The sequence below is a fragment of the Euprymna scolopes genome, chromosome 2, assembly GCF_053919585.1.
Source record: "Euprymna scolopes isolate OS-2025 chromosome 2, ASM5391958v1, whole genome shotgun sequence".
NCBI classification, from domain to species: domain Eukaryota; kingdom Metazoa; phylum Mollusca; class Cephalopoda; order Sepiida; family Sepiolidae; genus Euprymna; species Euprymna scolopes.
In genome coordinates, this window is record NC_136483.1 from 138,795,441 (window position 1) to 138,807,738 (window position 12,298).

At 32.1% G+C, this 12,298-nt stretch overlaps 1 protein-coding gene across 2 annotated transcripts in view; it reads right to left on the minus strand.

Moving 5' to 3' along the window:
* Nucleotides 1–6,900: 6,900 nt before the first annotated feature.
* LOC145296393 (carnitine O-acetyltransferase-like) overlaps nt 6,901–12,298 on the minus strand; it is a 91,938-nt gene continuing 86,540 nt past the window's right edge. Inside the window, exon 14 of one of the 2 annotated variants that reach the window (XM_080142529.1) lies at nt 6,901–8,125. In XM_080142529.1, the coding sequence (XP_079998655.1) occupies nt 7,910–8,125 (216 nt within the window). In that variant the 3' untranslated portion in view covers nt 6,901–7,909. The remainder of the gene's footprint in view (nt 8,126–12,298) is intronic. The other variant, XM_080142528.1, reaches the window with a different exon arrangement.

Consider the following 12,298-nt stretch of genomic DNA (forward strand, 5'->3'; position numbering starts at 1 on the left):
ATTAAATAAAATCAGGTTGTTAATGAATGACAATGCTTACATAACTAAAATCACTAATTTTTATGTAAAGTTTTTAAAGAGATTTCAAGAAGTACAGCAGCTGTAAAGTAAGTATCAATTTTACAATAAAAAATATAATAGAAGTGAGCCCCCACCTCCTCCCTGGTGCATGAAAAGAATTTCTTTTTCTTTTTTGATAATCATGATGTAAAAGTAATTGATAGTAATCCGCAATGTTTTACAGAAAAAAAAAAAAACGATTCTTCTTTAGAATTACCCTGTATTAAAAGCACAAAAATAAAGAAAAATACCTGAGACAAAACGAAAATATCACATTCCAAAAATCACATAAATTGATCAAGTAGTTTTATTTTTACAAAGAAAATCATTTTAATGGAAATTTGTAGGTATTACAATGTAAATCTTACACGTTTGAATTATCGAGTTATCTCCCTATATTTTAATTTTATTTATTTATTCCATTTACAAAATGGTGGACAAAACAGCTGCTCTTCTGTTAGTCATCTACATATTAATAGGATAACGTATGTTATTTTGTGTGTCACGTTTACATCCGAGTGACTGTCATTTAATTGTTATGGACTTCCATTTTATGTAATAAATAATTTTATCAAGAATTCTTCATGAGTTTTGGTTTCAGTTATAGCTGAAGGAACTCAAGTTATATATATATATTTTTTTTTTCATAAGTTTTGGTTTCGATTCAAGCTGATGCACCCAAGTCGTATGGATATATTTTTTTTTTATTTTTGAAATCACAACTTTATAATATATAAAAATTGATAGAATATTAACTCTTTAATAATATATAAAACTCTGTAAGAATTAAAATATCATATTTAAGCGTACTTTACGACTGGACTACACCGGTATCTCTGCTAGCTTAAATAAATACTTTGGCAATTTTAACAAAAGAGCTACAATAATATCAGAATGTCTCCATTTACGCTGAACATGTACAGAATGCCAACATCAATATATTACATATGAATGAGTCCCCTGTGATATTTACTAGTAAAATTTAATTTTCTTATTAATTAAAAAGCAAAACTACTTGATTAGTTTACATGATTTTTGGAATATGATATTTTCGTTTCATCATAGATATGTACATCATACAGATTTTTTTTTTAATTTTGTTTTTTTAACATTTAATTCTAGACAAGGACCAAAAAAAAAAAAGAATTTGACAAAAATGATGCAGCCTTTATAATGAAGATCCATAAAAATTTTGAATAAATCTGGTATGTTGTTTGAAACTTCTACCATTTCTGGATTGAAGGCACAACCTGAAACTTACCAGTCCCATCACTAAATAAGCACCTAATCTTTTTAGATTCAAAAGTTTTTAAATACAAAGCAATTGTTGAATTGATGTTAAAAAGAATTTGGATTTCCGGTTATTTTTATTATAAAATTTGTTAGTTTATTGGAAATATAATCAAAAGATAATCTGGACCAAAAGAAAAAGATAATAACTACCTCTCTCTCTCTCTCTACAAAGGCAGAGGTCACATTTTTTCATCAAGTTTCTCTCCATGTTTATGTACAAACTGACTGATGATGATCAAAGCTGACCTGGAATACAACCTGCTTCCCACTCTGAATCTACAGAGTTCACCATTGGAAGAGTGAGTGGTTAGAGATGACTCAATTATTGACTTCAAATTGTTAGGCTTGGTCAGCCTTCGTGAGGGACGCAGGGGGGAAGGATGGATGAAGCCAGTCTATTCTGGGTGAATGTCATTTCAAATACAAGTAAGTAAGTACAACCTAGCGTTAACATCGCATGACCAATCCTCACTAAACTTGGTCAAAATATTGATCATGGTCTAACTTTAGAACTGATTTCATTTTGGAGATATCTAGGTCAAAGATCAAGGTAATGGAAAAGGGTCACACTTTTGTATAGAGTCTGTGTATTATACAGACTCACAGCTTAGCCCATATTAGAGCCAATGACCTTACATGATCTTGACCTGAAAAGTTTGGTCATGCTTGTTGAAATTTTGATTGCACTATAATTACTATGCATTATCATCAGATGAATAGTTTTTGAGTTATTATTTCCAATGATTAACTTCATACAATATGGAGTAATAAGGCCCAGATAAAACTTTGGCCCATCTTTATGGTGTCAGATGGAGGTAGGTGATTTCACAGCTGACCTAGATTCTAGTCACGTATGCAAAAAATTAAAACAAAACAAAAATTGAAATTTCATGGACGTCAGTTAAAAAAAAAATTAATATTTTAATAAAATGAAAGATACATATCAGCTAACATAAGAAATCATTTAAAAGCCAAATATGTTGCTAAGAGATTTATTTTTATACTAGTGGGACCTGTGGAAATTCCACAGCAGCATCTTTCATATGTATTATATTGTATTATAATCTTTCAGATGTATTATATTGTATTATAATCTTTCAGATGTATTATATTGTATTATAATCTTTCAGATGTATTATATTGTATTATAATCTTTCAGATGTATTATATTGTATTATAATCTTTCAGATGTATTATATTGTATTATAATATTTCATATTTATTATATGGTATTATAATATTTCAGATGTATTATATTGTATTATAATCTTTCATATGTATTATATTGTATTATAATCTTTCAGATGTATTATATTGTATTATAATCTTTCAGATGTATTATATTGTATCATAATATTTCATATGTATTATATTGTATTATAATATTTCATATGTATTATATTGTATTATAATCTTTTATATGTATTATATTGTATTATAATCTTTCATATGTATTATATTGTATTATAATCTTTCATATGTATTATATTGTATTATAATCTTTCATATGTATTATATTGTATTATAATCTTTCATATGTATTATATTGTATTATAATATTTCATATGTATTATATTGTATTATAATATTTCATATGTATTATATTGTATTATAATCTTTCATATGTATTATATTGCTGCTGGGCATTCTGTGGATGTTCAGCATGAATGCAGACCGTGCAAGAGTATTGTACCTATTTACAATGCCTCCCACGGGACAGAGTTAGACACCAGGGTCGTTTTTTAACGTGAAGAAAAGGTACAAAAATAAAAAAATTGTCTCAGTCGTGAAGGATTTCTCCTCCACCGAAAGAGAACAAGAAATGGAAGTGCAGCATCTGAAGAACAGATACTAAACTTTGATCTTGGCCAAAAGGCAAAAAAAACTGTAAAAATATTTATCAAAGTAATCTGGATAATGTAGTGTCAGAATATATCTGGTTATTACAGTTTATCTTCAATATCCTTGTAGGAGTCTGTGACATATTTTCATTGTATGGATGCCCAGCACGAACGAACACCCCACAATATCATTATATTATCTTTAGACAGAACAAATACTATCCCTGGATACTAGCCAGACGACCAAGATGGCATATTTTAGTTTCACGTACGGCCCAAAAGCGACATTTTTTTTATTTTAATTTTTGGTTTTCTACACTACATCTGCGGTGATCAGGAGATCCTATTTATTAAAAAGGAGGATAGAAAGTGATAACATACAAACATTAAATTAGCGTATCTATATAACAATTTAATGTTCACAGCAGGTTATCACCTTCTATCATCCTTTTTAATAAATAGGATCTTCCGATCGAATAATTTATAATCTGAAAACCATGATGTACATACGTATGTTAAAGGTAATATGGTATTAATATAAAAGATATTTTTTTAAATTATTATGAATTTTGAAACACAGTTGCAAGATGTAAGGATGGGTAATGTTGGCTATATTTAATTTTGTTTCACGCAAAAGGAATAAAAAGGGAGTGGTAGGCCAGATACTTCTGATTTTTGTGAAATTTTAACAATAGTAGAATTTATAAATATTGTTTACATTTCAATTTCTTTGAAGTATTTTAAAGGATTTTTTTTTGGAGTATAACATCAACACAACTTATTTGAAAATTCAAATATTTCAGATTTACATTAAATATCAATTTAACAAGATTTCCTGAATATTAATTTAATACTGCTTAAGCCTTAATTTTATATATTTTCTAGAATTAAAATCATGTAGGGAATTTTGCTTTAAATTGACATAAGGATTCTAGACATAAGGCATTATATTGATTTTAATCTTTGTAAGGGAACATAAAAAATGGTGCAGAACGCTCCTGTTCATTGATTGAGGGCAAAAAAGATGCAACACTTTGCTCTTAGCCAAAATGCTGTCTGATTACAAAAATTTAATTTTATTATATAAAAATGCTGTTTAATTACAAAAAACAAATTTAATTATATGAAAAAGAGGAAAAACAGTACTGGGTTTTTATTTTGTCAAATTTTCTTTTAAACACAGCAATGCATTCATTTTTGTCGGATACATTTTTGCATCTCTAAAACAGGTTTTGTCCATCTGTTAATTGATCCATCTATCACAATAAACTTTGGTCTCTAACAATTAAGTTTGCATTGTCAGCCATAAGTTTACTCTGTAACAATCAAATTTGCTCCATGACAATTAAATTTGCTCCATGACAATTAAATTTGCTCCATGACAATTAAATTTGCTCCATAAATATTAAATTTGCTCCATAAATATTAAATTTGCTCCATAAATATTAAATTTGCTCCATAAATATTAAATTTGCTTCATAAATATTAAATTTGCTTCATAAATATTAAATTTGCTTCATAAATATTAAATTTGCTTCATAAATATTAAATTTGCTTCATAAATATTAAATTTGCTTCATAACAATTAAATTTGCTTCATAACAATTAAATTTGCTTCATAACAATTAAATTTGCTCCATAAATATTAAATTTGCTCCATAAATATTAAATTTGCTCCATAACAATTAAATTTGCTCCATAACAGTTAAATTTGCTTTGTCAGGCTTAAATGTGCTTTTCCAGGCTTAAGTTTGCTCTGTAACAATCAAGTTTGCTTTGTCAGTGTTAATTTTTCTTCGTAATTGAAATCACAATTTAAATCCATTCGTCAAACATTTAGAAAAGCATTTTCGTTGTTTTGTCATGCCAAGTTTTTAGATGCAATCACAAATCACTACAGACTCGGTCCATTTGTCTGTCGGGTAATCACATTAAAGTTTGAAATTATAGAAATTTATATCACACCCATTGATTGAGTGATTGTTTACTTTGTCACTTTAACAAGCGCATAAATCAATCAATAATATTAATAGATCAATCAATAAGTAACCCAATCAGTGATACATTAGGAATCACGTAAGCTAGTTTAAATAACTATAAGCATTCTCCGGTCTCTTTTCATTTCCTCTTACGATCAGGACATTGGTGGATTACTTGAAGGTGGTTACTGGCACCCAACACACTTGTCCTTCACTTTCTTTGTTTTTATGTACTTACCTCCCTGTGGGGGTAAAGTGAGACACAAGGTCAGTTTTTAATGTGGGGGAAAATCAAGCTCTACAAAAAAAAAAAAAAAGGAACTCTGGATTGAAACAAAAATAAAATTCGCCTCAAGAAGGATTTCTGTTTCTCTGACCAGGAAGAGATAGGATGCAGTGTAGTATTAGAACAGATACTACACTTTGCTCCAAACTAAAAAACCAAGGAAGTTATGATCTCAAGTAAAATGGATATACTAGAAAGGCAGAAATGGTTGCTTTTGAATTGCTGTCTAAAATCTTTGTTGCAATGAGTCAAACTTTGTCAAAGTAACAGTGAAAGTAGAGAAGGAATAGGTTAGCTGACATTGACTTTTTTTATGTAATTTTTTTTGTCAAGCAAACAATTGATTTCTTGATAGTCAGAGGAAATAATTGAAAAGAAGTCACAACCCAGTTTGATTGGGTTTTACTGTTTTGTCTCATTTTACTTCAGCTGAAGTTCTCAGGAATCAAAGAGCCCCTTCCTGGGACTAATACTTGATCTCTATATGAGATATTCAAATATTCCATTAAAGTTCTTCTTTTACCTCTCTAACGTTGAGTCAGTAAAGTGAAGAAGATTAATTTTTCTCTCCCTAATTGACCAGTTTAACCACATTATGGTATAATCAGTCTTTTGGTTTCTTTGTTGTACCGGATTCCAAGACAGGAGTTCATCTCTTCTGGTGGAGTATCAAGCTAAATGCTGTTACTTGAGGTAACATTACTAGGAGAAGCGTTCTCCAATCTTTTCATTTCCTCTTATGATCAAGACGATGTTTGTTTGTTTCTTTCTTTTACAGCATACAACCCTTTTCAGGTTATTTAATGCTGAATCCAGTGATTTTGAAGAACAATTTTTTAATAGAGTATATTTGTTTTTTTTTTTTTTAAGTCGGTTTCTATTTAACCCATAGTTGGAACCCTAACAGGTACTACCAGTCCGGGTCAGAGTGGACCTGAGAGCAATGGCAATTAAAGGGTTGCTCCACACTCCCCAAAGCCTGCAAGCTGGGGCCTCACCATCGGATATAGTTTAAGGTTATATCCAGGACCGCTGTTACTTGAGATCACATTACTAGGAGAAGCGTTCTCCAGTCTCTTTTCATTTCCTCTTACGATCAAGACATTGGTGGAGTGCTTAGCAATAGAAGCGCATGAAGGCAGTTGCTGGCAGCCAACACACACGTCCTTCACCTTTCTTGTTCTTATTTACATACCTCTCTAAAGGGGTAAAGTGAGACACAAGGTCGTTTTTTTTTATTGCAGGGAAAATCCATCTCCCCAAAAAGGAGCATTCCGAAGCCAGTGTATGGCTGTATTGATCTTATTTGAACTTCGAATCCTATGTTATTCTGAATATTTAGTAAGAATTTACTTGTAAAGTAAAATATCCTCATGCCAGGTTTATCTGACAAACCCCTGTACAGAGAGACCCTCAAAGATGGTGTATAGTAGGCATTCAATTTTTATTTATTTATTTATTATTACATATATTTTACTTTTTTATATGTTTTTATCCTAAAGTAAAATTTATTTTGTGTATGCAGACGTTTGCTATTTCGTCTCTGGGTCTAACACTTTGATCTCTATATGAAATATATAGATATCCAAGTGTTCCATTAACTTTCAAACGTTAAGTTAGTAAAGAAATGAAAAACATTTATCTTTGTCTTTCCAGCTGATCACTTATGTTATAGCTTATCTTTCCTGTGGCCTGTTAGTCTTGCTGGATTCCAGCACAAGAATGCATCACCAGTGCGTAACCGTGTCAAGGGATTTTTTATTTGTGTTTTAAATCCTATGTTATTTTGAATATTTAACCAGGTTTACTTGCAGGGTGAATTATCTTCATATTAGGTTGTCTTGATAAACTTTTGTACAGAGAGACCGAAGACATTTAAGGATTGTGTCATAATTAAAACTCATGTGAACCTTAAGGTAACAATGATTGGGTTACATACTTGACCAATCCATGCAACCCTTGAAGTGGCAAGATAGATAACCAGTAACCAATCACAGAGAGTGTTATAAATTGCAGTAAAATCGCATTTCATCCATTTCTCACACTTAATTTAAAATAGTATTTTTAGATGCATCCATGTAAGAGGCTGTCCATCAATTTATCACACTTAAATATGCTTCAATTGCATTTTCATCACTGAATAGACACATTTTAATATCTCTTTTTTTTACTATTTACAAAAAAAAAAAAATTAAAAATCTCCAAAAAATTTTTTTCTCTTTAAAAGAGAGAGAGAGAGAGAGAGAGAGAGAGAGAGAGAGAGAGAGAGAGAGAGAGAGAGAGAGAGAAAGTTTAGTCCCCCCCCCTCTGACAAAAAAAAAAAAAGGCAACCGTTTTTTTTTTTTTTTTACACTCTTATTTTTTGTGATCGTCTGGATTAGTTATGGTTAGAGTGAAAAATCTTAACCATAACCTAACTGGCTCTTGTATAAAACCAAACCATGAAACTCTCATAATTTTGCCATTTGATATTCCGATGTCAACTTGTGCATGTCCGAAAGGCTCTGGTGAATGGCTGAAGTCATCTTTTGTGAACAGGTTTCTGGACTTGTGTTGAGAGCAGACACAGCAAAGCCAATCTTTGCACTTTGAGGATTGTAACACACACCATAACCGTCAGGCGCTGTAGGACCGTAAAACATTATGCTTTCATATTTACTTGAAACCTAAACGAAAATAAAAATAAAATTATTTAAAGACATAGTAATTACAGATTTTTCTACCACTCCAGTAGATATCTCACTGCTGACGCAATTCTCTATCTATATAAAAGTCAAGTACGTCCATGGATGGAGTATTGTTGCCACATCTGGGCAGGAGCTGCTAGAAGCAGCTTATCCTGCCTCGACAGAATACAAAATAGACTTTGTAACTTAGTGGGGGATGCCCTTTTCTCTTCCCTGCAACCTCTTTCCCACAAAAGGGATATCGCGAGCCTGTCTTTGTTTTATCATTACTTCCACAGCAAGTGCTCGTCTGAGCTCCAATCTATGGTTTCCCCTCGCCAATCTTTCTCGAAAAACACCCGTCTAGCTGAAATCACTGTCAATAACTTTCTACACTCTTTAACTGTGCCTAAATGAAAATGTAGATTCCGTGAACAATTCTTCTTTCTTAGAACTGCACGCCTGTGGAACTCTCTTCCGTTTGCCTGTTTCCCAGCTGACTATAAATTGGTTGTTTTCAAGTCCAACATAAACAAATTCTTGATGAACCGCTCCCTTAAGTAATCCAATCTACCAAATTTCCATTAATAACAACTACTATGATATCATACCATTGATTACTGTACACTAAATAATCCTTATCCTCAAGTGGCTTCAGGGCCTTGATAAATGGTGACTATTATGTAAAAAAAAAAAAATGTGAAAAATAATGATGATGATGATGATAAAAATAATATGCAAGGAGGCTGAATGTCATTCCAGCAAATCATAGGATGAAGATAAAGGAGGCAGATATAATAAACTATATAGGAAAGCAGTAAATGTTGATCCTGTGGGCATGGATAAGAAGTGGTAAACTATATAATAAATGTATGCACAAAAAAAATACAGAAACAGACACGGATGTGTGGGAAAGGCAGTCCACTGGGAACTATGCAAACGTCTACACTTTGAACATGCCAACAAATGGTATGAGCATAAACCGGAGACAGTATTGAAAAACAGAAATCACAAAATCCTATAGGATATGGAGGTACAAACAGACCAATGTGTTCAAGCAAGGAGACATGACATGATAACAGTCAATAAGAAGCAAAACTCTACCAAATCATAGATTTCCCTGTTCCAGCATATCAACGACAAAAGGAGCAAAAGAATGAAGCAAATACATGGACCTTATCGGAGAGCTGAAAAGAATATGAAACATGAAGAAAATCACTATAATACCATTAATTGTAGAAACATGAATAAAGACTAAGAGAAATTGGAATCAAAGGGAAGACTGAAGCCAGTCCAATGATTAAAACAGCCAAAATTCTATAAAAAATCTTCAAATGTAGAAAGCAGCTAATATAACTAACCAGCTCATCAGCTACAGTAAGTTGAAACAGAAATTAAAAAAAAAAAAAAAAAAAAAGAATATCACACAGACCCAAGGGAACCAAAGCTGCTAGAAATCCCATAAAATGACTCTTATCTGCAAACATAAAATGTAAACACATGTGGTGACATCAATCTCATCTGGTATGAGACAAAATGGCCATGAAAGGTCAAGGAAGATTAAAAGACTGAGGAGAGAGAGAGAGTGTAAGGGTAAGAGTGAAGAGTGCACTGGAACCTTGAAGAGACTTATTGTCACTCAAATTCCAGAGAAGACCAATTGTTGATGCCAGTCAGAAATCAATGTAAATGGCTGTTGCAATAATGCAAAATGATTTTAAATGATAATTGAAAGAGGCAGAGAGTACTGGACATTTGAGGAGATTGATATCACTCAGACTCCAGGGAACAACACTGATTGTTGTCAGTGAGTAATCACTGATAATGTCCAGCATGAAAACTCCTAGTGAGTAACCACTGATAATGTCCTGCATGAAAACTCCTAGTGAGTAACCACTGATAATGTCCTGCATGAAAACTCCTAGTGAGTAACCACTGATAATGTCCTGCATGAAAACTCCTAGTGAGTAACCACTGATAATGTCCTGCATGAAAACTCCTAGTGAGTAACCACTGATAATGTCCAGCATGAAAACTCCTAGTGAGTAACCACTGATAATGTCCAGCATGAAAACTCCTAGTGAGTAACCACTGATAATGTCCAGCATGAAAACTCCTAGTGAGTAACCACTGATAATGTCCTGCATGAAAACTCCTAGTGAGTAACCACTGATAATGTCCTGCATGAAAACTCCTAGTGAGTAACCACTGATAATGTCCTGCATGAAAACTCCTAGTGAGTAACCACTGATAATGTCCTGCATGAAAACTCCTAGTGAGTAAATAAAGAGATCATTATCATATCATATGAATCTAAATATTCTATTATTGGCATTGGTTTCCCTGATATTTTTTTACTAGTCAGAATTCTTTCTAGAGAAAAATCAAGCACTTATGGGAGAGACCACGAGAAGATTATGAACAAGTGAAAGTGATTTTTGTGGACCAAACTGGATTCGAATTTGGAACACCCAGGTCATCAGTCTATGTCATTAACCACTAGATCACCATCACCTCAGTAAATAATAATAATCTATTATAATAAAGCCATATACCTGTCTGTTTGTTTGTTCAGAATTTGATTAATATGTACAACTTTTATTCCATTTAGATTTCTATATATACTGTTGTTTCAAAGGAAATCTACACTCAAGAAGTAACCTCATTTGCATATTACATTAAAAAAACACCTATTTTGATAATTAGATTCATGTTATTGTTTGTTGTAACGTAACGTAATAATGTTGTAATAGAATTGTTTTATTTAGAAATATTTAAAATTGATTTAATTTATATTTAAATTATTTTCAATTATTATTATCAAACACCAGCTGCCTTTAAAAATGGGAGTAAGTTTGTTTAAGCCTTTAAACTATGAATTATTTCTCGTTTAATTTTCATAGACGAAAATGGATGTGTTTTATACTTCCATAAATCCATTGTGCTTCACTTTCAGGAAAATCGTAAGAAGTTAGGATATTCTGTATATCTTAAATAGTATGTAAATAAACCCCTACTCCCAATATGTTTCAACTTGGCAATGCCCAGGTATATACAGTCAGTAATAATATAAAAGCTAAGATAGAAAAGAATCAGGAAAACAGTAAATGTAAACTATTTACAAAAAATGAAATGGTAAACCACATCATAGGAGAATGCAGTAAATTTGCCCAGAAAGCAATATAAAAGCAGACATGACTAGGTTGAGAAAAGATGATTCATGACATAAAAGCATGCTAGAAAATTTGGTCGTAATAGAAGCCCCAGAAAAGTAAAGAATAAAAGACCAAGTTAAAACCCAATTTCATAATATTGCATAAGAGCGAACATCCCCCCCCTCTCTATCTGAGGAAAAGAGAAAAAGGAAATAAAAAAAAATGAGGAGAGAAATTAACAGTGCCATCACCAAGAATGCTGAGTGAATACATTGGTACAATTGTTCTGTTTTCCCTTTTTCATTACTAATTAATTAAATTTTTTTTTTCTTTTTATTATTTGTGTACTGTTAGCATTGTTTTTTTAAATATACATGTTTGAAAACTCAAAACATTGGCTTGTATCATCCTGGTTGTATGTGTCACTGTTGACGGATAGCGTCGCATCTGTTTTGTTTTCTCTCTCTTTCTGCCCTCACGACGAGAGTAGTGGCACATCAACCAGTTTGGCAAGGATGTCCCATAAGTAATGATACCATAAGCCGTTGAGCGAAGAACTTCTATGAATCACAGTATGTACAGTGAATTCTATCAAATTTACACATCGTGGAGTCCAGAATGCTAGAACATTTTCCCCCTTTGTAAGCATATGGGGCCGACTCTATAAAGATAACAGTGACTTCCATTAATAGCGGCCCCGTACAACGTTACACATGGATAGAAATGATGTGAAAATAATGATGGATGTGTAATGCGAGTTTTAAAGACAAGTTTAGATCTAATTACCTCAGAGGAGGATTAAATATGGACAGCATAATGTGCAGAATAGGAAACTTTGTTGATTTGCTTACACCAAAAGAATAGATAACAATGTTTGGGTTAGTAGATGTAGAACAGTTGATGTAACAAGGTCAGTTTGTAGAGAAAGTCATGGAAACATGGATGGAAGTGATAAGGATCGGTAGGAGGCAAAGAGAGGTGAATAAAGACCTGGCCAGAGATAGTTAGTTAGGAAATC